The 25,293-nt window shown below is 47.3% G+C and overlaps 1 protein-coding gene across 4 annotated transcripts in view; it reads left to right on the top strand.

The window, feature by feature from the left end:
- SPA17 (sperm autoantigenic protein 17) overlaps positions 1-25,293 on the top strand; it is an 81,058-nt gene that overhangs the window by 27,033 nt on the left and 28,732 nt on the right. For all 4 annotated transcript variants that reach the window (XM_030220595.1, XM_030220596.1, XM_030220594.1 and 1 more), the window contains 2 exons: positions 8,987-9,057; positions 15,857-15,975. In XM_030220595.1, coding sequence (XP_030076455.1) covers positions 8,987-9,057; positions 15,857-15,975 — 190 coding nt within the window. The remainder of the gene's footprint in view (positions 1-8,986; positions 9,058-15,856; positions 15,976-25,293) is intronic.

The following is a 25,293-nucleotide window of genomic DNA, read 5'->3' as shown; positions in this document are numbered from 1 at the left end:
TTGGAGGCTGCCCTTGTAAGTATCGGCAGCCATTTTGAACAGCGATCTGGCAGCGGGGGAGCGTCAGCACCAGCAGCGGGCAGGCAGGACCGGGGATCTTTCCTGCCTGCCCCGAAGAATTGGTTACACAACCTGGGTGGATGAAGGAGGGGCAGGTGAGAGAGCAGGGTCGTTGGACATGGGTGGCTGGAGGGAGGGCAGGGGGAGAGTAGTGTCGCTGAACATGGGTAGCTGGAGGGGGGGCAGGGGGAGAGGAGGGTCGCAGAACATGGGTGGCTGGAGGGGGGCAGGGGGGAGAAGGGTCGTTGTTTGATGCGCCACTCCCTACCACTTGCTCCGCCTGTTTCCCTACTCCTCCTTCCTGGGAATCAGCTGTGAGTGACGTCAGCCTGGCTACGGAGCTAGCTCAGCAACTCTGAAGGCGCCATGGACACAGGCAGACACATTAGAATGTTGGTAGTGAGAATTATTATATAGAAGAGGCATCACCTGCAGTCCTTGCCACACTGAGTATACTGCTCTTATGCATCAGCCAGCATGCGCTCTTTCTGCTTAGCTTTAGCATTCGCATGAGTATCAGAGTTGCTCCAGATTTCAGTGTTACATACACACCGTGTTACTCAAAGTGTCTTGCATTCTCAAGTCTAAGTCCTTTCTCAGGACCAGCATAGGCAACATGCTTCTCCATCTTTGAGAGACTTAACTGTATACCTGGTGCACATATGGTGTCCAATTTATACGGTAAACACATGTTTTATCTATTGATGGATTAGTCTGGATTTAGTTCTCGCCTTTTTCACCTCTTACGTGCATAAGCATACAGAATTCTTTCCCTTTCGGGAGTAGCCTAGTGGTTAGTGCAGTGGACTTTGATCCTGGGGAACTGAGTTTGATTCCCACTGCAGCTCCTTGTGACTCTGGGCAAGTCACTAAACCCTCCATTGCCCCTGGTACAAAATAAGTACCTGAATATATGTAAACCACTTTGAATGTAGTTGCAAAAACCTTAGAAAGGCGGTATATCAAGTCCCATTTCCCTTCCCCCCTTTCCCTTAAATACTATTCTGTGAGGGCATGTGTAAGTGGCATAGGATTAATTGCAGAGAATAACGTTAAAAAAAAACTCCAAAAAAACACCGCATGGAGCTGGTCTATGTTTTTTCATGTGGCTTCCTTGACACTCTCTGCAGCCAGAGAGTTCTAGCTTAGAGGCCTGTTCAACTGTTCAATGCCTAGTCCCCTTTAGGCCAGCTTACTGCGGGGGGTAACCTTTAGTTGAGGGCAGCTCTAGAGAGGTTGGTTATGGCTCTAGGGACTCCGAGCCTCAGAAGTTGCAAGGGTCACTCCTTGAGCTCCTGTCCTTCCTCTCAGGCTCATCTTCACTGTCACGAGCCCAAGTGCTCCAGACCAGATAAATCTAATCTTCCAGGTACCCACTTCAACTAAGACAAACCGCGCCTCCTAATGATGGGGTCTCGGTTATCTCCTCGGGTTTCAGGATGGCAGAACACCTCTGCAGGTTCCATGAGGAGAAGACCAAAATTGTCTCAGATTATCTTGCTAATGCAGGGTTACTAACTGGAGTTATCCCTTTCCACTGTGGATTTTCTCTTGGAATCTCTATGCAAGCTCCAGTCCCAATATCAGTCAGTTCAAGCCACCTTGTGAGCGTTTCTTCACATCGGTACAATTGATGTAGTCCCAAGTCTCGACTGGGGAATGGAAGTTATTCTATTTGCTTGTGGTTCCAAAGTAGGGAATTTCCTTACACCTCGCCTAGGATTTCAGAAGAGTCAACCGAGTGTTAAGATTCAACATTTCATACTGGGACCATTTCAATTGTAATAGTTTCTGTTCTGCAGGAGAGTTTCTTTCCTCCCTGGGTCTCAAGGAAATGTGTTTGTGTATTCCCAGGTCTCCTTCACACAGAAGGTTTCTATGGTTGTGCACATTGGAGGCCATTATCCCTTGATGTTCATATCTTTCAGCCTTTCCACATCATCGTGGACATTTTTTTCAGATCCTGGTAGCGGTGGCGGCCTTCCTTCACAAGGATAAGTTGCAGGCTCTTCCACTCCTCCTGATTTTGCAGCTCCTCCTGTCTTGAGAGTCTGCAAGTTTCTTCCTGGATAAAAATAATCTGTAGGATTCAAATTCATCTGCTCCTAGAGGCGGTTGTTTCCAACGCACATCTTGAAATATCTGGGAGTACTATTCTATATAGGCTTCGGGAAGTCATGTCCTTTGGTTGCTGTCCAGCAGAATTTTCACACCCAGGTCAGATTGTACCATCTCTTCCAGGTCCTGGGATCTGGGCATATGTTCAAGGTCTGAGTGCAATTGCTTCTATCTTTGACGGTCTTCCATATATGCCAGATACCACATCGGACCACTTCTGTGTTTCCTCCTCAACTCTTTCTCTCTTAGACCCTCCAAGTCAAGCTGAGCCAATTCCACCAAATTGCCCACCGAGAGCTTCAAAGTTAAGCTCTCAGTACCAGGAATTGCTTACAAAGGAATTTTCCTCCCTTTTGCAAACTAAAGTAATTGATCCCGTTCCACTGGGGAAAAGGGGAAGGGATTTTATTCCAAGTACTTTCTGGTCACAAAGAAAATGGAATTCTGTCCTGTCCTAGACCTAAGGGCTGTAAACAAGTATCTGGCCAAAACAGAAGTTCAGGATGGTTTCCCTGAGCACCCTAATCTACCTGATTCAGGAACAAGATTGGCTGTAGCTACGCTCTCTGGATTTAAAGGACGCTACCGCCCATATACAGATACATCCCAGTCACAGGAAGTATCCGAGATTTCAAGTGGGGAAACACCACCATAAGTACCATGTGCTGTTGTTTGGCCTCACATCAGCCCCCAGTGTCTTCATGAAATATTTAGCGGTAGTTGCAGCATTGCTATGCATGTGTTTTCCTACCTACTGACGCTTTGGCTGACAAACCTATGGGTATTTGTATGCTGGATACAGTGGTGCACAGCCAAACCATTTGTTTTGACTCAGTATATTCATTAATGTAGTAGATGTGAACAGTAATATATTGTCTATCTGTTCTGTTTATTTTGTTTTAGTCCCTAAAACTGCTCCGCCACCCAGTTTTGGCTAAGCTTCTGAATGGATCCTCAGAAGCTTAGCCAAAATTGGGTGGCAGAGCAGGTGGGGGAAGAGAGGTTGGTAGTTGGGAGGCGAGGATAGTGGAGGGCAGACTTATACGGTCTGTGCCAGAGCCAGAGATGGGAGGCGGGAAATACTGCTGGGCAGACTTGTACGGTCTGTGCCTTGAAAAAGGCAGGTACAAATCAAGGTAAGGTATACACATATGAGTTTATCTTGTTGGGCAGACTGGATGGACCATGCAGGTCTTTTTCTGCCATCATCTACTATGTTATTATGTTACTATTTCAGTGTTTGACTTCTTGGCTCTGCCCTGACTCTGACGCTTTGATTGACAAACCTATGGGTATGTTGGTGCGCACCAAAGGAGTGTGCCAAAAAGCAGAATGAGCTTCTTTGCATGCACTTATAGACTAGTTGGATATATTAGCTATTATGGAGACATGGCTTCAAGACGGGGAGTCGGCATATTTGTGTTAAAGCATGTCCTCGACATATCACTTTTTACTCCAGAAACCATTTATCAAAATGAGGAGGAGGTATGGTGTTTTTCATACGTGACTCACTGAAATCAGACAAAATTTTGAGATACGGCTCATATCAAATTGAGGCATTGGGAGTCAGAGTACAAGGGGTAGTTCTACTTAACTTTTTAACAGGCACCACTCTCTAGTAGTACATCCTATAGACAAAATTTGTGCCCCGGTTTCATAAGAATAGCCATACTGGTTCAGACCAATGGTCCATTTAGCCCAGTATCCTGCTTCCAGCAGTGATCAATCTAGGTCACAAGTACCTGACAGAAACCCAATTAGTAGCAGTATTCTATGCTACCAATCCCGGGGCAAGCAGTGGCTTCCCCATGTCTGTCTCAATAACAGACTGTGGACTTTCCGTCCAGCAACTTGTCCAAACCTTTTTTAGACCAAGATATGCTAATAACTGTTACCACATCCTCCAGTAATGAGTTCCAGAGCTTAACTATTCTTTGAGTGAAAAAATATTCCCTCCAATTTGTTTTAAAAGTATTTTCATGTAATTTCATTGAGTGTCCCCTGGTCTTTCTACTTTTTGAAAGACTGAAAAATCGATTCACTTCTACCTGTTCTACACCAGTCAGGATTTTATAGACCTCAATAATATCCCCCTCAGCTGTCTCTTTTCTAAGCTGAAGAACCCTAACCTCTTTAGCCTTTCCTCATATGAGAGGAGTTCCATCCCCTTTATCATTTTGGTCACTCTTCTTTGAACCTTTTCAAATTCTGCTGTTTCTATTTTGAGATACGTCGATCAGAATTGAATGCAGTATTCAAGGTGAGGTTGCACCATGAAGCGATACAGAGGCATTATAATATTCTTGGTCTTGTTTTGCATCCCTCTCCTAATAATTCCTAGCATCCTTTTTGCTTTATGATCCCTCCTCCAATACTAGGACTTTGATATTATCCTTGTTAGAAGAGCTTGGGTTCATTATAGTTTTCTCAGTTCACGCATAGATCAGGTCACTGTTTAGACATACTAGTAACACATAATACCATTGATGCACATAGTTCTGTTCACCCGATGCCGTGGACTGATCATTATTTATTATATTACCAGCTGAAGCCACAAAAATAATGGCATCCATTCCATCTCATTCTTGTACTTGGCATATTTCAACTATAAATAAGGAAACTTTCACAACAACTTGTGTTGCTAACAGTGGCGTTCCTAGGGGGGTTGACACCCGGGGCGGATCGCCGATGCGCCCCGCCCCACGGGTGCAGCACAACCCTCCCCCCCGGCGAAAGAACCCCCCCTGGGTGCACGCCGCTGGGGAGGGGGGGGGGTGCCGCGCGCCTGTCCGCTTCGTTCGTTTCCATGCTCCCTCTGCCCCGGATCAGGAAATAACCTGTTCCGGGGCAGAGGGAGCACAGAACTAATGTAGCAAACAGGCGCGCGACACCCCCCCCCCCCAGCGGCGTGCACCCGGGGCGGACCACCCCCCCCCCTTGGTACGCCACTGGTTGATGCACTAAAGTGTCTCTCGCTCTAGTTTTCAGTCTTACTTAATGCATGAGATGCTCTATCCCCATAAACATTGCAACTGAAGAAATCTTTATCAAAGAAATCCTGATTTACTAAAGAGCTGTGCTCTGCTAGACAATTGCTAAGTCAGGCAGAATGAGCTTGGAGGAAACAACCATCAACAGTTTCCCTTGAGCAATATTCTGCACCAGTATATACAGAAGATACATTTAGCTCAACGAGATTATATTTCTTCACTAATATGTTCGGAAGGTAATCACAACAACTATTCCGATTAGTTTGAGATTTTTTTCCAGATAAGGGAAAACCTCTCCTATCAGAAATTCTGCCCGATCAGTTTGGCCAATTGTATATTAAAATTTTGGATCTATATGGATATACCGCTTTGGTTCCTTCCTACATTGATCCACTTCCTATTGAACTTGTTCAAGAAGTTGATACAGAATGTTGCATTATAGATGTATAAAGCTAAATTGTTGAACCCTATAACACCATTGAAGAAAGAGCAATGCTGGTTACCAGTGTCAGCTAGAATTAAATTTAAGACCTTGATTCTTGCTCTTACAACTATGTCGTCTGGAATTCCAGTTTACCTACGTTTCTTATTACTGATTTACCAACCAGTTTGTACATTACGTTCATTACAGGCAAATTTCTGAACTGTCCCATCACACAAGACAACATGGCTAAACAGATTACCTCATAGAGAGAACAGGGAGAAGGAGTTTGAAAGGAAGAATTCCCTAACTGCTATGTTTCACTGCTCAGGGGAGGGGGCAGTGTGGAGAGGGGAAGGGAGCCTGTATTGACATCTACTCTAGTAAAACCCATGCTGGTTGCTAAATGCAGCTTAGCAAAAGGGCCTTTATAAGGGGCATTTTCAATATGACATCCAAGTCATATCACCCTTCTCCTCAAGTCACTTCACTGGCTTCCGATCAGATACCGCATATAATTCAAGCTTCTCCTCCTTACCTACAAATGCACCCGGTCTGCAGCTCCTCACTACCTCTCTACCCTCATCTCCCCCTATGTTCCCACCCGTAACCTCTGCTCACAGGACAAATCCCTCCTTTCAGTACCCTTCTCCACCACTGCCAACTCCAGGCTCTGCTCATTCTGCCTTGCCTCACCCTATGCCTGGAACAATCTTCCTCAACCCCTACGCCAAGCCCCCTCCTTACCCATCTTCAAATCTCTGCTTAAAACTCACCTCTTCAATGCTGCTTTCGCCACCTAACCTTTTGAGAAATATAGTATGTCCTATCAGATCGACTCTACACTTGTCTTTTAGATTGTACACTTGTCTTTAGATTGTACACCTGTCTTTTAGATTGTAAGCTCCTTGAACAGGGACTGTCCTTCCATGTTAAATTGTACAGCGCTGCGTAACCCTAGTAGCGCTTTAGAAATGTTAAATAGTAGTAGTAAGTCCAGTTGTAGACGTTTTGGTGAAAATATCTAAAATTCTTACCCTCAACATAGCAATTCTTGAACCAGAAAACCATCTATTTTTTTTGTTTTGAAAATCTCTGATTTCCAGATGTTTTTGTGTTCAGTATGTATTTCTTTAGGTACCATAAAAAAAACTGACCTAGAGAAAAACACACAAAAAGAAGCCATAGAGATGGCTGTGTGGCACCATTCGTAGTAAACTGGCGACACAGACAACCCAGCAAAGCAGAGGGGCAGCCTAGTGGTCAGTGCAGTGGACTTAACATAAAGGGACCCAGGTACAAATCCCACACTAACACCCTTATTTTGTACTGTAAGCCCTCCAGCAACATCTAAAAACCTACTGCAACTAACTGTACATAATTACAAAAGCCCTCAGATCTGCAGGTGTCTCCTATCTATAGGTACAGTTGGTATTTTGTGGGTTTTGGAAGGCTCACAATTTCCACCACAAGTGTACTAATTAGAGTGGGATATGGACCTGGGTCCCTTTCTCTACAGTCCACTGCACTGACCACTAGTCTACTCCTGGGACCAGTTTGCTGCTCTAATAGGAATGGCTAGAATATCTGAAGCTTACAGAGAGCCTGGTATGTGATGTCACTGTCACATCTTTGGAGGGTGAAAGGGGGTCATACCTTCATCCCTCCAATGGTCACCTTTTTCAGACTTAACTATGACTTGAACAGGTCTAGATAGAAATGTATTCTTTTTTGCCCTGGTCCTTTTTTTCTGTTCCATTATCACTGAAAAACAGTCAGATTTTAAGCTCGCCCAAGTCCCACTGAAAACACGCCTCCAGCACACACACCCTTGTGATGTCGATGAACTGTGGAGTTAAGCATCTGCAATTCTGAGTTTGAAAATCACGACTTAAATGTTTTTGAGAGAAAAACGTCCATGTGCCACTTTTGAGACATTTGAAAACGACTGCCATGGAGGGGCATAATCGAACGGCGCTGGCCATCTAGATGGCCGGCGCTGCAAAAAGCGGTCCCAAACTGTATTATCGAAAAAGATGGCCGGCCATCTTTCGTTTCGATAATACGGTTGGGGCCAGCCAAATGTCAAAGATGGCCGGCATCAGTTTTCGCCCATAATGGAAACTAATGACGACGATCTCAAACCCGGCCATATCCAAGGTATTTGGTCATGGGAGGAGCCAGCATTTGTAGTGCACTGGTCCCCCTCACATGCCAGGACACCAAGCGGGCACCCTAGGGGGCACTTCTAAAAAAAAAAAAAAAAAAAATTTAAATAGCTCCCAGGTGCATAGCTCCCTTACCTTGGGTGCTGAGCCCCCCCAAATCCCCCCCAAAACCCCACTCCTCACAACTCTACACCATTACCATAGCCCTTATGGGTGAAGGGGGGCACCTACATGTGGGTACAGTGGGTTTTGGGGGGGGTTTGGATGGCTCCCATTTACCACCACATGTGTAAGGTGGGGAGGGGGTGGGCCTGGGTCCACCTGCCTGAAGTGCACTGCACCCACTAAAAACTGCTCCATGGATCTGCATACTGCTGTCAGGGAGCTGGGTATGACATTTCAGGCTGGCATAAAGGCTGGCAAAAAAAAATTTTTTTCTTTTTTTTTTTTGGGTGGGAGGGGGTTGGTGACCACTGGGGGAGTAAGGGGAGGTGATCCCCGATTCCTTCCAGTGGTCATCTGGTCAATTGGGGCACTTTTTTGAGACTTGGTCCTAAAACAAAAATGGACCAAGTGAAGCCGGTGAAATGCTCCTCAGAGCCGGCCTTCTTTTTTCCATTATCAGCTGAAGCCGGCCATGTCTTACAACGCCCCCGTCCTGCCTCCCATACCCTTCCGAAACGCCCCGTTTAACTTTGGCCGGCTCTGCGATGGAAAGCAGTTGGAACCGGCCAAAATCGGCTTTCCATTATACTGATTTGGCTGGCCATCTCCCGATTTGTGTCGGAAGATGACCGGCGATCTCTTTCGAAAATAAGCTGGATAGGCACCTATATGTCTTTATAAAATAGGCTGCTTTTTGGTGTCATTTATTTTTTTGTTTGTTTCATTATGGTTTTATTTTAACATTCTGTATTTTATCCAGAAATGGGCTTTGCCCCTGTAGAATAGAAAAAGTTATGTCTTTGTGAAATAGATATTTTTTGGGACTTCTTATTTAGGTGATCTGTTATAAAATTAAACTAAGTCCAATTGACTATTGCCCCAAATAATATTTACCTATAGACGTTTTCTATGTTTATATATTTCAGAAAAAATTGGTATTTGTTCATTGCTAGTAATTAAGTGGAATCTTTTATTGCAGCATGAAGAAAATTTGTCAGCTTAGGTGTCATGTATTTTTCTCTGTTTCAGTGTGGTTTTATTTACCCTTCTGTGTTTTTTTCCAGAAACAGGCTTTGATCCTGCAGAATGGGGAGCTAAGTTAGAAGACAGATTTTACAACAACTACTCTTTTAAGGTAAATAATTATTTAATGACTGATTTTTAAAGTATTTTGACATTTGGAGAATACCTTTTAACAGCATACCTAACTGTAAGGTTAGTGTATACATAAGTTACAAAAATTATCCCATATATAATTATAGCTATTACTGCACAAAAGATTTTCTCAAAAATATACGCATATATTTTTGAAAATGGAAATGTGTACAAGTAAGTACAAACCTGTAAAGGTTTCCCGTGATTTGAAAGGACTGAAGACTTATGACTAGAGTTCCAGCTGGCTGATTTTTAGCCAGCTTGGCCAGCTGAACCTTAAAATTGGCAACAGATAAACTTTATTTTTGCGGCCTCATGCTCCCTGATTTCTGTCCCGTCCCCCAGTGGTCTGGCAGCTCTTTCTCCCTTCCCTCCTCTCCCTGCATGGGTCAGGCATCTCTCCCTCTCCCTCCTCACCCCAGGCTCCTGCAGGTCTTCCTCCCTCCTCTCTCTGTTTGTGTCCTCCAGTGAGTCACTGACAGCTATAAAGACATGCTGCATCCAGTCATCCTTCTCTCTGCCGTGTCCCGTCTCCTCTGATGCAACTTCCTATGAGCGGGATGTAGCTGAGAGAAGGCTCAAAGGCAGCTGGAAACAGTGAGTTTGCATTGCTGCCGGCAGCTCACTGCTTTATGAGAGGGAAGAGGAAAAGGGAGAGATGCTGATCCACAGCAAGGATGTGGAGAGATTCCAGACCCACAGTGGGGGGGGGGGGGGGGGGGGGGGGGGAGAGATGCCAGATCCACAGAGGGAGCGAGGGTGAGGGACAGAGGGAGTGATGCCAGACCTACGAGGGGAGAGATGCCAGACCCATAAGAAGGGGGGAAGAGAGATGCCAGACCCACGGGAAGGCAGGAAGAGAGATGCCAGACCCACGGGAAGGCAGGGGATGGAGAGAAGTTGGGCACTGGGGGGGGGGGGGGGGGGGGGAGAAGGCAGTGGTGGCAAAAAGAGAGAGACCAGACCATGGAGGAAGAGAGGGGGGATGCCAGATCTACAGAATGGAGGGGGAAAGAGTGATGCCAGTTCCACTGGGAGAAGAGGAAGAAGAAAAAGGGAGAAGTGCTGGACTCCGGGGGTGGACATTGGAAGGAAGAGAGAGAGGGAGACCAAACCATTGAGGTGGAGAGAGATACTGGACCCATAGTGTGGTGAGGAGGGATGAAGGGAAAAGAGAGAGAGACCAAATGAGGGGGGGGGGGGGAAGAGGGAGAGACACTGGACCAATGGAGGAAGGGGGAGAGAGAGAGATAGATATGGTGGATTGCAGGGGAGAGGGAAGGAAAGATGCTGGTCATGGGGTGGGGATGCAGGAAGAGGGGGAAAGAGAATGGGACAGGGACACAGAGAAAAGATGCTGAGCATGGAGGTAGCATAGGGACAGTGAAACAGAGGGGTGATGCTGAACACAGGGAGAAGGATAGGGACACCAAGAAGGCAGATCAGTGGCGTAGCCAGAAGGCAATTTTTGGGTGGGCACTAGAGTTGCCTTTTGAAAGAGAAAAAGAAAAAACAAACAGTCACCTAATACACCCATGCTTTGCCCCTACCCCACCCCATGCTCTACCTCACTCCCAATTACTTCAATGAGGGTAGCAGTGCAGGCTTCAGTGGCCAATTGAGAGCTAAAGGAAGTACAAGAGACTGCACTCTTCTTCAGCCCCCAGTGAGCCACGGTCATCCAACACATATATGGTATTGAAAGCCAAATATATTCCGCATCCAGACAACCTCCTGGCCACCAACAATGGATGCAGAGCAGAGCAAGAAATTCTGGTAATCTCAATAATAGACATGTTGTAAAGTAATCTAAAACTATAAACAAAAAGTCACTCAGAATCTAGAGCAAATCTACCATGCCAGCGCTAACTTCCAAAACAAGGATCCTCTACCTATGAAAAGGTAGTGCCCTAAATATTACAGTGTGGCCCTAAAATATCGCTACTTCTATCAAGAAAACTGAACAAGCCAAATTACTACAGAATGCTACAAAGAAACTTCATGGTGACAGAATACCTCGGGGTCACACACAGAGAACACAAATGCCAAATACAGAATAAGTGACCACAAAGTCTATAAATATAAATTAAACTGAAACCCCAAGAAACCAGACCTTGCATGTAGTACAACACTAAGGAAACAAAAAAGAAAGGCATTTCCTCCTGTGCAAAATTTAAAGATATCACACGCCAGGGATGATGTTTTTTTTTTTTTTTTTTTGGGGGGGGGGGGGGGTGCAAATAGGGCACTCTGGCCAGAGAGAGCCCCAAGCCTGCCAGAAGCTGAAGAAGGCGCAGCCTGGTAATGGGCTTTGGGGTCCTCTCCCAGATTTCTTCCCTGGGCCCCAGCCATGTCTGACATATGCCAAATCTGACATAGTCTAATCACAAAATATAAATAAAAATAATTTTTTGTACCTTTTTGTTATCTGGTCATTTTATTTTTCATATCATATTGGTCCCAGTCTCTGGTTTCTTCTTCCCTGTGTCTTTCCTGTCCATTTGACATTTCTTCTGTCTCCATGTCCACCATCCATCTCCCATCTCTGTGTCCATATATTTTCTTATCCAGCATCTCGACTGTGTTCATATCCTCGCATCCTTCATCATTCCTTTGTGCACCCATGTACCCCATGCCCAGCATATCCCTTCTGTGTTCCTGTTCTCCCCCTTGTCTGGTATCTCCCCTCTGTGTCCATTGTATCTCTATTCCATATCTCCCTCCCCACCCCCATGTCAGGCATTGCTCCTCTGTGCCCATAGGCCATCCCAATACAGCATCTCACCTTTGACCCTGTCCCCATGCTCCCATCCAATGCCCATCATCTCCCTTCTGTTTCTCTGTACCTCTCTTGTCCCCTTTCTCCCTTCCCCACACCAATGTGTCCCTCTCCTCTCTGACCCCACCCCAACCAGCTCCTCTCCTTCTCTCTTCCCTCCCCCTTATGCATCTGGTTCATTCTCCATTGTGGGTTCAGCAGTTGACCCCCTCTTCCTTTATGTCCTTGATCCAACATCCTTCTCCCTTCCTCTATCCCTAACTTCCCCTCCCCCCCCCCATAGGTCCAGCACTTCTCTCCCTTCGTTCCAGCCCCTCTTGCAGGTCAGGTCCACATCTCTCCCCCTTCCCTCCAGCCCTCCCCTGCATATCCAGCACTTCTCCCCCTTCCTGCCTGCCCCCCTCCCACATATCCAGCACCTCTCTCCCTTCCCTCCCACCCCCTACACCCAGCACATCTCCTCTCCCCCTACATATCCAGCACCTCTCTCCCTTCACTCCAGCCCCCTTGCAGCCCAGCACCTCCCCCTTCCCTCCCACCCACATATCCAGCAACTCTCTCCCTTCCCTCCCCTACATATCCAGCAGCTCTCTTCCGTCCCTTCCCTCACAGTTCCACATCTCTATCCCTTCCCTCCAGCAGCACCTTACATGCCCAGCACCTCTCTCCCTTCCCTCCAACCTCCCGCCTGCATGCATGCATGTCCAGTGCCTCTTCCCTCCAACCCCCCTCCCCCCCCCATGTCCAGCGCCTCTCTCCCCTCCCACAGTTCCGGCACCACAACCTCCATGTCTTCCTTCCCCTTCCCCCATCCTTGCCACAGCGCTTGCCCTTCACGCTATCATCGCCGCCCAGCAGGAACTCCACACAGCGCTGCTTCGGAGCCTTCCTTTCTGTCGCAGCCTGCCCAGCCTGCGTAAACAGGAAGTTGCATCAGTGGGTAAGACGCGGTAGAGAGGGAAGGCTCCGACACACTGTGTGGAGCTCCTGCCCAGTGGCATGATAGCATTAAAGTGCAAGTGCCGCCGTGGTGGAGGGTAAGAAAGATGTGCAAGTTAGTTATGTATAAATGCTGAAACTGCAGAAGGGGTGAGAGGCGCTAGACATTCGAGGGTGGAGGGAAGGGAAGAGGTGCTGCACTGGACACGTGGGAGCGAGGTTGGAGGGAAGGAAGAGAGGGAAGGTTTTGGTCGGGGCCACCCAAGCCTTCCCACGCCCCTGAGGCACATGAGGAACACGGAGGGAGGATAGAACAGAGACATAGAGAGGAGATGCTGGACAGGATGGAAAAGGGACATAGAGGGAAGATGAATGGTGGACATCGAGAGAGAAGACATGTCAAATGGACCCTGGCAAGACAGAGAAAAAAACAGAGAAAAGAGACACTAGGACCAAAGAAGATGGAAAGATAAAAAGCTCAGACAGTAAAGGTAGGAATATATTTTATTCTGAATTTATTAATTGGAATATGTCAGCTTTGGCAAATGTGTGTCTTCATTTCAGTTTCTATTTCTTTAGTGTTGCTGTACTTTTTGAGGTTTCCAGTTCAGTTTTTTGCCTTCATATCTCTATTACAGATATGTGGTCTCTTGTTTCATATTTTATAGAGTCTGTGTTTTGCACGTGTGACCAAGGTAAGGTATCCTGTTAACCTGTAGTTTCTGTGAAGCATTCTGCTAGTGTTTAGGTTCTGTGTAGGGACCTGTAATGGCCTGACTTGTTAAGTTTTTTGCACCAGGAAGTATATTGGTATTCTAGGGTGCAGCCTTTTATAGGTAGGGTTGTTGCTGTTTAAGTCCTGGTCATTAGTACTGCTTTACTATGACAGGTTTTCTATGTGGGTCTGGAATGTGTTTGTTTTTTTTGCAGGGTTTGATTTCTGGAGCTCAGTTCTGCTATTTAAAATTTGTGAAATAATCATAGAACATATGTACATGTGGCAGTTTTTTTCATCTGAGATTGCAACCTAGTGTGGACTGTTGGTTGTAGATGGGTGGGGAGGGCGAAGGTGCAACAGTAGGTGTAGCAAGGGAGGGGCATGGAGCAGGGCAGGTGTCAGGCTTTACTTAGCCATAAGTATGGTTGGCAACTTTTTGACAGAGCCATGGAGATTGCTTAGCTGCTGAACCCTGCTCCTCAGCAGAAGACATAAATTGGGCCTAATGAAAATTGTTGAACTAGCAAGGACGGCTCTAGCTCGACTTTTTATATACACACCTCTTGTTGGTCTAGTGGGCTCAGCCAGTTATCTTTAAACCAGCCAAAAATAAATCGGATATTCAATGCCAGTCACCAGAAACGGACCCGCATTGACCACAGGAGTTAGCTGGTCTAACTCTCGCAGTCTGAATATCGGCCCCACTGTTTTCTGATTATAATTATTCTCTGTACAGTGCTCTGATTTGAATTTGATGGTTGGTTTAACAAACAAACCTACATAAAATAAATAAGCTGCTCACAGCTGTGGGCTCAGTTAACCCTGGATATTCAGTTCTGGGATCTGTCTAGCCTCCAGCATTGACATCTGGGTTAGTGCGGCAACCCACAAGTTAACCAGGCACTTGTACCCAGTGTCACCGTCAGGGGGCGCTCTTGCTGCTATCCAGGTCTGGAGGGGATGGCTTGTGGCGGTTGCTAGTCCTTGGTATACCCAGCCTTGGGATTTCTACAGACTAGAATCCTGCATACTAGCTGTGCTCTGCTATTCCCTTCAACCAGTCTTACCCTCCTTCTGCTTCCTGCTTAAGGCAATTCCTTTTCACCAAGGAACTTTCCCTTCTCCTAATTTTTCTGGTCCTTCCAGCTTAGGGAATCCTTCCCTATCCCAAGTATCCTGGGACCACCAGCTCAGCTCCCCAAAGGTTCTGACCCCCTCCAGGTCTCTCCCTTGTAGCTGTCCCATCTCCCAAGGTATTGACCTTTATACATTTCTTTAAGAAGAAAAATCCAGTAGTTTTGCTGCAGCTGCTAAGCCCTACCTCTGGCTCAGGAAGCACCTCAGTTCTCTCTCTGTCCGCATGTTCACTCAGGCTTTCCCTGACATCCCCAGCTAATGCAGGAGCACCTCAGCTTTGTCCATGCAAGCCTTTTATTGGGGTTGTTCCTATCACTTTTTTATGGAATCTCCTAGCTGGAGGATTTTCAACTGACTTTCACCTCCCTTCCCCTGTCAGCAGCCCCCTGATATATGGGCAGCATTGCTCAGAGAGGCATTCAGCCCCATCCCCTTTCCTGCAAGTGCTGGAAATGCTAATTAGCCCCTCCAGCCACCTGTAGGAAACCAGGGCTTTAAACTACATTTCCCAAAGTTCCTGTGGGCAGCCCAGGGCTGGTTGCCTACACAGCCTATGTGTCCTGACTCTTCCTGCCCCTCTTCTTTGCTTCTGCCTGCCCATATTGTCTGTCTTCTTGCAGCAAGAGTGTGCAAATTTCATGTAAAAGTGCTTTCCTGTGGGGTTCCTTATATTTTCCCTGTCAATATAGAAACTTGCTACCCTTCTTTCAGAGTTTCTCTTGTTCTTTACCCACTTCTCAGACTGAGTGGCTTGCCTGATGACAGTTGTTAACTAAGTGGATAAAGTTAAGACAGCTTTTTTGCTGTCCTAACTTTACCCACTTACTTAGCTGGTTAGCGGACTAAATATCGCTTCTAACTGGCTGAGTAACTACCTGGTTAAGTGTTGCTGAATATCGGTGACTGGCCAGCTCAGCAGGGTTTAGTTGGGCAAGAGACTCTCCTGTTTGGTTAAACCCCTTTATGCTGAGAAAGGAACACCCAAAATGTTAAGAGCCATCCCTGATATGTTCCTTTAAGATGCTCAAGGCAGGGCCCATGTGCTTGTTTGAACTTAAGCATCAGTGTGAACGTTTTTCAGTGACACCTGTTCAGGTCTGAAGGAACACTAGTTAGGAAATACTGATCTAATAGATCTTTTTACTTAGAGCCGTATTAGATAAACTAATTTTAGTAACTTTAGAAAAATTACTTTTCTTCTTATAGGAGGACCAGACAAGCCAAAATTACCAAATTAAGATGAAGGCTAGCACAATAATCCAGGCTGCATATAGAGGGCATTTGCAAAGAAAAGAAATTAAGAAAATGAAATCGGCTCCAAACGTGTGAGTACAAGATCTGTTTATAAACTGGTAATGAAAATGAACCAGTGTTTATCAATGATCACGTAGCCAGTTTTGTGGTGCCTGAATAAGAGAATTCAGGTCAGTATTCAAAGAGGCTTAATACCGTAGCTAAACATATCAGCTCCTATCCATGAAATTTCAGCAGCCCTATACACATAGTGCTGCAAAAGAATCCCTCAACACGCCAGCTCTATCCAGATAGTGTTGGGGGTGGAGTTAGAGCAGACGAGAGCATTCCACCTAACTGTCTATGTAGCAGTAATATTTAGCCCCTATCAGTTATACATAGAATGGCTGAATATATTACTGTTATAAATATAGGGGTCGATATTCAGCATGGTTTAAGTGGGCAGAAGAGACTCATGGATGCTTAAACCATGCTGAGTTCGCTGGTCGCAAATATTCTGTATCACTTAACTGGTCAGTGCTACTGAATATTGCCTCTAACTGCCCAGGTGAAATCTGGAGAGTGCTGGGGTGGTCCAAGGGCAGAGCTGAAGAGGAACTGGCAGTTATGTGGGCACAGTCTATATTCAGTGCCAGTGCCTGCATAACTAAGCATCTCTAACCTAGAGATAATCATGGAAGCATTGTAGCATTGAACTGCGAGAAAGACTTGGGGTACTCACTGTCTCCATCAAAATCTATTAGTGTACATCAGTGCTGGAAATTGTAGTATTGAACTGCTCGAAAGACTTAGGGATAATCATTGTCTCCACCTAAGTCTATTGGTGTATACCAGTGCTGAAACTCTGTCCCAAATTGCTGCCTGCTGCTCCAGTTAAGCCTCCTGTCCGCCTTTCAACTCTATCTACTGCTTAACACCTCAGTCACTATATATGCACCCGTGAACACCTCAGTCACTTATGGCCCCTATACACATTCTCTTCCTTGCCCTGTCCCTTCCTAATCTCCCCCCCCCTACCGCTGTCTACCACAGGATCTCATTGCCCACCCATGCCTTCTCCCGTCCTGATCACCACTGCCATACCCTACCTACCTCTGTCCCTCACCTCACCATCTCTCCTGCCCCCCCTCCTCCCTCCTAGCTCTCAACCTTCTACACTTCCTCCCTACTATTAACCCATCCCCATTCCTTCTTAGCGCACCCCGTCTTCGTCGTCTTTGTCGACCTACCTCCCCCACCCTCCTCCGCACTCTCCTGCTCCTTCTGCTATCCGCGGGAGACATCAATCCCAATCCAGGCCCCCCTCACCTGTCCTCGTCCTATCCACGCAACCGAGCCCAGACTGCCTCCAATCTCATCCCTATTCCCCTCCTCCCCCCCTCGTCCCTCCCCTTCTCGTGTGCCCTATGGAATGCCCGCTCAGTCTGCAACAAACTCTCCTTCACCCATGATCTCTTCATCTCCCGTTTCCTTCAACTGCTTGCCTTAACTGAAACCTGGCTCACCCCCCGACGACTCAGTTGCGGCCCTATGCCATGGAGGTTATCTTTTCTCCCACACTCCCCGCCCAGCTGGGCGCGGAGGAGGCATTGGGTTCCTACTTTTGCCCTCCTGTAGCTTTCAACCCCTCCTTCTACCGCAGTCGCACTGCTTCTCATCCTTTGAAGTTCATGCCATCCGCCTATTCTACCCGATGCCACTCAGAGGTGCAGTCATTTACCGCCCCCCTGATAAGTCCCTCTCTTCCTTCCTTACCGACTTCGATGCCTGGCTCTCCGTCTTTCTTGAACCCTCATCGCCGTCCCTCATTCTTGGTGACTAACATACACATTGACAATCCATCCGACTCTTCCGCTTCTCAGTTCCTCATTCCTACATCCTCCTTCAATCTCCAGCTTTGTTCCACCACCCCTACTCACCAAACTGGCCATTGTCTCGACCTCGTTCTCTACACCACCTGCTCACCTTCCAATTTCTGCGCCTCAGCTCTTCCTCTCTCAGACCATCACCTAATCACCCTCACACGTCGTCACCCTCCCCCTAGTCTTGCCCAACACTAACCACTACTTTCAGGAATTTCCAGGCAGTTGACCCTCCCACCTTATCCTCTAATATCTCTAACCTCCTCCCTTCCATCATGTCCTCCGAGTCTGTCGACAAGGCCGTCTCTGCTTACAATGCCACTCTCTCCTCTGCTCTGGCACCATCCGTCTCCCGTCCCACAAAGCGTACTAATCCTCAGCCCTGGATGACCCCTTCCATCCGATACCTTCGCTCCTACACCCGATCGGCCGAACGCCTCTGGAGGAAATCTCGCACCCATACCGACTGCATTCACTACAAATTCATGCTATCCTTATTCCAGTCCGCCCTATTCCTTGCCAAACAGAACTACTACACCCAATTGACTAATTCTCTCGGCTCCAACCCTCGTCGTCTCTTCGCCACCCTTAACTCACTCCTCAAAGTGCCCTCCGCTCCCATCCCCCCCTCACTCTCTCCTCAATCACTAGCTGATTACTTCTGCGACAAGGTGCAGAAGATCAACCTCGAATTCACCACCAATCCATCTCCTCCTCTTCACTCTTTAACCTATCCCCTCAACCAACCAACCCAGGCCGTCTTCTCCTCCTTCCTTGATGTCACCGAAGAGTAAACCACCCACCTTCTTTCCTCCTCAAAATGCACCACCTGTTCCTCTGATCCCATCCCCACCAACCTACTAAACACCATCTCGCCTGCTGTCACCCCCTCCATCTGTCACATCCTCAACCTCTCTCTCTCCACTGCAACTGTCCCTGACACCTTCAAACACACTGTAGTCACACCACTCCTCAAAAAACCATCACTAGACCCCACCTGTCCTTCCAACTACCGCCCCATCTCCCTCCTACCCTTCCTCTCCAAGATACTTGAACGCGCTGTTCACAGCCGCTGCCTTGAATTTCTCTCCTCTCATGCCATCCTCGATCCGCTTCAATCCGGTTTTCGCCCACTACACTCGACAGAAACAGCACTCTCTAAAGTCTGTAATGACCTGCTCCTTGCCAAATCCAAAGGTCATTACTCCATCCTCATCCTCCTTGACCTATCCGCTGCCTTTGACACTGTCAATCATAATTTACTTCTTCTCACACTGTCCTCACTCGGGTTCTAGGGCTCCGTCCTCTTCTGGTTCTCCTCTTATCTCTCCCACCGTACCTTCAGAGTATATTCTCATGGATCCTCCTCCACCCCCATCCTGCTCTCTGTTGGTGTTCCTCAAGGATCTGTCCTTGGACCCCTTCTTTTTTCAATCTACACCGCTTCCCTCGGCTCCCTGATCTCATCTCATGGCTTCCAATACCATCTTTATGCTGACGATACCCAGCTTTATCTCTCCACACCAGACATCACGGTGGAAACCCAGGCCAAAGTTTCGGCCTGCCTATCCGACATCGCTTCCTGGATGTCCAACCGTCACCTGAAACTGAATATGGCAAAGACTGAGCTCATTGTCTTTCCACTCAAACCCTCTTCTCCTCTCCCTCCACTCTCTCTCTCAGTTGATAACACCCTCATCCTCTCTGTCTCATCTGCCTGCAACCTCGGAGTCATCTTCGACTCCTCCCTCTCTTTCTTTGCGCACATCCAGCAGACAGCCAAGACCTATCACTTCTCTCTCTATAACATCAGCAAAATTTGCCCGTTTCTCTCCGAGCACACCACCAGAACTCTCATCCACTCTCTCATTACCTCTCGCCTTGACTACTGCAACCTACTTCTCATTGGCCTCCCACTTAACCATCTTTCCCCCCGTCAATCCATCCAGAACTCTGCCGCGTGTCTTATCTTCCGCATGGACCGATATACTCACATCACCCCTCTCCTGAAGTCACTTCACTGGCTCCCGATCAGATTCCGCATACAGTTCAAGCTTCTCCTACTAACCTACAAATGCACTCGATCGGCCCCTCATTACCTCTCTACCCTCATCTCCCCGTATGTTCCTACCCATAACCTCCGCTCACAGGACAAATCCCTCCTGTCAGTACCCTTCTCCACCACCGCCAACTCCAGGCTCCGCCCTTTCTGCCTCGCCTCACCCTATGCTTGGAAAAAACTTCCCGAGCCCATACGCCAAGCCCCCTCCCTCCCCATCTTCAAATCCCTACTCAAAGCCCACCTCTTCACTGTAGCTTTCGGCACATAACCATTTACCTCTACTCAGGAAACCTCGATTGCCCCATTTGATTGATTGATTGACTGCATACTTGTCCATTAGATTGTAAGCTCCTTTGAGCATGGCCTGTCCTTCTTTGTTAAAATTGTACAGCGCTGTGTGACCCTAGTAGCGCTTTAGAAATGTTAAGTAGTAGTAGTAGTAGTAGCCAGAAAGGACTGCACAAAAGGCTGTCCTGTTTTTGGTTGCTTAGCTATGTGGGTGCCGGCTGTGATGCTTTAATCCCCTAACCACTCCCTGGATCTGACCCCCATCTCCCAATCTCACCTCTACTTCCCCTTTCCCCCCTCCAGGTTCCAATCTTCTCTCCATCCCTCTCCTCGGGACTCCCCCAGAGGTGATGATCCCTGGAGGAATAGTTGGATGGCACAGAAACTGTCTCCTTCCTAGCCTGCCCCATCAGTTCAAAGTAGTGTGCTGACCCCTTGCAGTAGTCACTTGGTACTACTGCTAGGGGATCAGCCTTCCATATAAGGGCATTGAATATCCGGGTATAATTTAGCCAGTGGTAGTCTATACTGACTTCCACCAGTTGAGTATTGACCTGACTAACCAGTGCCCCCAAGGTCTGGGTTGAGAATCACTACACTGAGCTAAAGGTACCATTGCTTTGTATGCCTTTAAGCTAATGCAGCAGTGTATTTAACCAGCAATAGACAAAGGGCAATTAAAATGAATGAAAGCCCTGTCCCCAAAACACAGAAGAGCCTATATTCAAAGAGCCAGTGAGCATGTAAGTTAAAAAGATAAAGCTTTGGTTAATTTAGGACAGCCTTTCACCATGATCGGATTTGTGTCCACAGAAGGTAAAAGATGACCAGGAATGCTTCCAGTCTCAACTTTAAGTGAGAACTTCAAATTCAAGCTATACATTTTGTAACGTCCCACCAGGTCTTGGCATGGTCTGTGTCACCAGATCTGCTGCCTCTTACACTTTCCTTGGAAGAAGTCAGGAAAAATCCCTCTGATCCACCTCCGGTCCAGGCTTTCCAACGCTCCCTCTTAGACACCCACACAGCAACCAGGTTCCAAAACATAAAGAGCTTTTATTCAGCACAAATTATTAGATTCCATTAGCAAAGTTCAGTCTTCAAAACACAGCACAAGTGCCCCTGAGATGTGCTTCAGGATTCTAAGGAAAAATCAACCCAAAAAGAATTCATGCAAAAAACTGTACAGGAAGGGTGTTGCTTTTCTTCCCTAACCCAGCTTCATTTTACATCCATAACAGTTCCTATGTTTCTCATACGTTTGAACCAGCATTTCCAGGACAGAGCCTAGAGCTGTGCCCCTTAATGAACCTCTCTCTGACCAGGTTAATTCCCCACCTGATCCCAGCCATAGGCTTGGACTGCTCAATAACATTCTCTTCACATGGCTAACCCTGATCCCCTCTCTCTCTTCAGGCAGGTCAGTAACATTTCCCCAGAGAGGACTGGATACCAGTTCTTTCCCTCTCACTAACCAGGCACTACATTAACTTGGGGGCCTTTTATGCCCTAGGTTAGGTATACGTATACTCAAATAATCTAATCTCTTGCACCTGCAATGTGGGTGTGATTTTCAGCAGCTTACTCTAGAATTTTGGAAAGACACATATATACCTCTCTTTATTAAATAATTTTATTCCCTGCAGCCGGTTCTCTGTCAGGAAGGTTCCTCCTGCCCTCAGGCAGATTGCTGTCCTTCTCCTTCTGTCTTCTTTCCTCCTCTGTCTTGGTCACAGCCAGTGTTGCCAAATGGCAACAAATTTTCCAGCCCAATATTAATATAAGTATTAATAAGGTCAATATGAATATCAATGAGGTCAATATAAATATTAATGTTAATATAAATATTGATATTAAATATTATATTATAAATAAATACATTATATTATATTATAAATAAATATTAATAAAGTAACCACAACCATAAATGGACCCCCCACCCCAAACGAAGAAAAGAACTTACTGAACTCACTGCACAATGCAGACTGAAGAGGTAGAGAGAGACTCTGAAAGGCTTTCTGCTGCTGCTCAGGCACGCTCAGGCATTTAACAGAAGCCTGCAGCCCGCCTCCGCGGGGCTTCTATTGGTCCGCAGGAAAAAACAGCCAACCAGCGGTGACAAAAAGCTGCCCAATATCCCGCGGCCTGTGGCTTTCAAAGAAAACAGCGGTGGTCATATGAAACCTGCCCAATTGTGCGGATGAACCGTGGAATTAGCAGGCTTTTTACCTCTGTGTTTTCCCAGGAGAGAAACAGGCCCCACCTGTTTCCAAGCCTCACTTTGGCTCCCAGGGTATACTGCTTACTGAGTAGGGAGCAAAGGCTGGATCTAATTCCTGGCATGTCCTAAAGGACTGACTCCTTTCCCTCCTACAGGTGTGGAGCACCTCCCTTCCTGAGAGCATGCAGGTTTTCTCCCTTCCAGGGTTCTGTGTCTGTCCTAAGAAAGACCTCACTAAGCACTACTGGGAAGGGTTTAGAACCTGGGGAAATCTGCCCTTCTCCTGCTGCAGGCATTCCAGTGAGGCACAGCCAGCTAGCCAGGTAAAATTCCTCTCCCTTCTTATAGTATTTACATGGCAATAAGATATTATAATAAGATATTAAGAGACAATAGGGAGACCAGGAGGGTGTCTCATACATAGCCTCTGCAAGGGGTTGGAATTTCAAATGGCCAAGCCATCAGCCATTGGGTGAACTTGTTGAGGGCTGGTTTTATAAGGGACTACTACTACTACTATTTAGCATTTCTATAGCGCTACAAGGCATACGCAGCGCTGTACAAACATAGAAGAAAGACAGTCCCTGCTCAAAGAGCTTACAATCTAGTTTAAGAAAACAAGTAGCTATTTAGTAGAGAGAGATAGGGTATATATGTGTCTTTCCAAAATTCTAGAGTAAGCAGCAAAAATCACACCTACATAGGTGCAAACGACTGTTCCTAGATTATTTGAGTATATGTGTAAATAAAACTTCTTTTATATTCTGTTCACTTACCTAGAACCTCCACCCGTATACACTTATATCAACATACCGGTCAAAATTTTATAACAGGTCATTACATGCATATGTGACCACATACATCTGACAAGGACTTCATAATATGACCCCTAAAGATTAACTGGACATACCCTTTATCTAAAAAAGCACTGACAGGTGTACAAATATTTCTCCGAGGACAAGCAGGCTGCTTGTTCTCACATGTGGGTCGGCGTCCATGGCAGCCCCAGGAACAGAGATTTTCCAGAAAAATCTTCAAAACCTTTGCGACAGCCATTAGAGCGCGGAACGGACGCACCGCACGCGTCCGTTCCCGCCTCAGTTTTTTCTTTCCCGCGGTGGAGAGTGGCTGCCTGTCGGTCTCTCTCCCGTAGGTCCCAGGAAAAACATAGGCGCCCTTTGCTCGCGTTTAGCGCTTTTTTGTTTGAGGTCGCCTTTTTTCCTTTTCCAGTTTCAAAAAAAAAAAAAACCAACATTTTCCTTAGTTTTTTGCCCTGGTAAGTTTTCTTTCGATTTCCGTTGTGGGCTTTTTGGCTGTCCATCCGCGGTTCTCCCTTTTTTTGCCCTTTTTTGGCACAATCGAGCCGTTTGATTTCGCCGCCGCAATTTTTCCGCTGATGTCATCGAAGCCTCCCAGCGGCTTCAAGAAGTGTGCTCGGTGCCAGCGGTCTATCTCGAGCACTAATCCGCACTCCAGTGCCTTGGGCCCGACCATCGCCCAGATGCTTGTAAGTTGTGTCTGAGTTTTAAAAAGCGGACACAGGCGTCGAGAAGAGCTCTTCGGGACCATCTTTTTGGAGCTCCGACTGATACGTCGACATCGACATCGGGAGCGCAGGTAATAGCTGTCCGAACTTCACCTTTAGCTGGGAACAGTGAGCCGTCGAGTGGGTCTCCACCCGTCTCGAAGACTCCTGCTGGGCAGGCTGACCCTGAGGAGGCGTGTGGATTCCACGTACTCCTCGTCGGTACCGAGGAGTACCGGTGACGTGCTTCAAGCAAAGGCTAAGAAGTATCGACACCGGTCTCCTTCGAGACATGGTACCCAGAGCTCTGGGGCTTCGAAGGATTCGGCACCTGGAAAGCATCGACGCCAGGAGGAGTACTCCCCCTCCATTCAAGAGGTATTGCTGCGTCGATCTCCAGACAGCCCGGTACCACCTCCCAGGCCTTCGCAGATTCTGACTTCAACTCCTGCAACGGCCTCCCAGCCTTCCTCGACAGCGACTCTGGAGGAGAGCATCCGAGCCATTCTTCCTGGCCTTCTGGAAGGGCTGCTGCAGCGCTCTGTTCCGGTACCGGGGGTGCTTGCGCCTCTGGTACCGACGATGGAAGTGGCGGTTGGCTCAGTGCCTATGGTGAGGTCTCCTGACGCCGGTACCGCTTGTGGCATCGGCCTCGGCTGCCACCCAGGTCAACTCCCCATCAACGTTGATTGAGGGAGCTTCATTGCCACCGGCATGGGAGTCGACCCCTCGACATCGAGGACATCGTTCCTCGGCATCGAGATGGGCCTGGTTTTGGACTGTAGTTCGTGAACTGTTGTCTGATACCGAGGATGATGCCTCCTGGGATGAAGGGGAAGACCCCAGATATTTCTCTTCCGAGGAATCTTGTGGTCTTCCTTCTGATCCCACTCCTTCACCTGAGAGGAAGCTTTCCGCCGGAGAGTCTGTCCTTCTCCTCCTTTGGGAGATGTCTGTGAGCATTCCCTTCCCTGTGGTCAATGAGGATGAGCCCAGGACTGAGATGCTCGAGGTCCTGGACTATCCTTTGCCACCTAAAGAGTCATCCACTGCCCCTCTGCATAATGTCCTCAAGGAAACATTGCTGAGGAACTGGATGAAACCTTTATCTAATCCCACCATCCCCAAGAAAGCAGAGTCCCAATATCGGATCCATGGGGAACCTAAGTTGATGAGGTCGCAGTTACCTCACGACTCTGCGGTTATGGATTCCGCTTTCAAAAGAGGGTCAGAAGTACTAGAGATTTCGCCTCGGCGCCCCCGGGGCGAGAAGCTAGGACTTTAGACTCTTTTGGGAGGAAGGCCTACCAGTCCTCTATGCTCATGTCCAAAATTCAGTCCTACCAGCTCTACACGAGCATCCACATGCGGAACAATGTGAAGCAACTGGCAGACTTGGTGGATAAGCTCCCTCCAGAGCACGCCAGGCCT

The sequence above is a fragment of the Microcaecilia unicolor genome, chromosome 12 (assembly GCF_901765095.1).
Source record: "Microcaecilia unicolor chromosome 12, aMicUni1.1, whole genome shotgun sequence".
Lineage (NCBI taxonomy): Eukaryota > Metazoa > Chordata > Amphibia > Gymnophiona > Siphonopidae > Microcaecilia > Microcaecilia unicolor.
The sequence above is the reverse complement of the archived record's forward strand: the minus strand, read 5'-3'. Positions and strand labels throughout refer to the sequence as shown.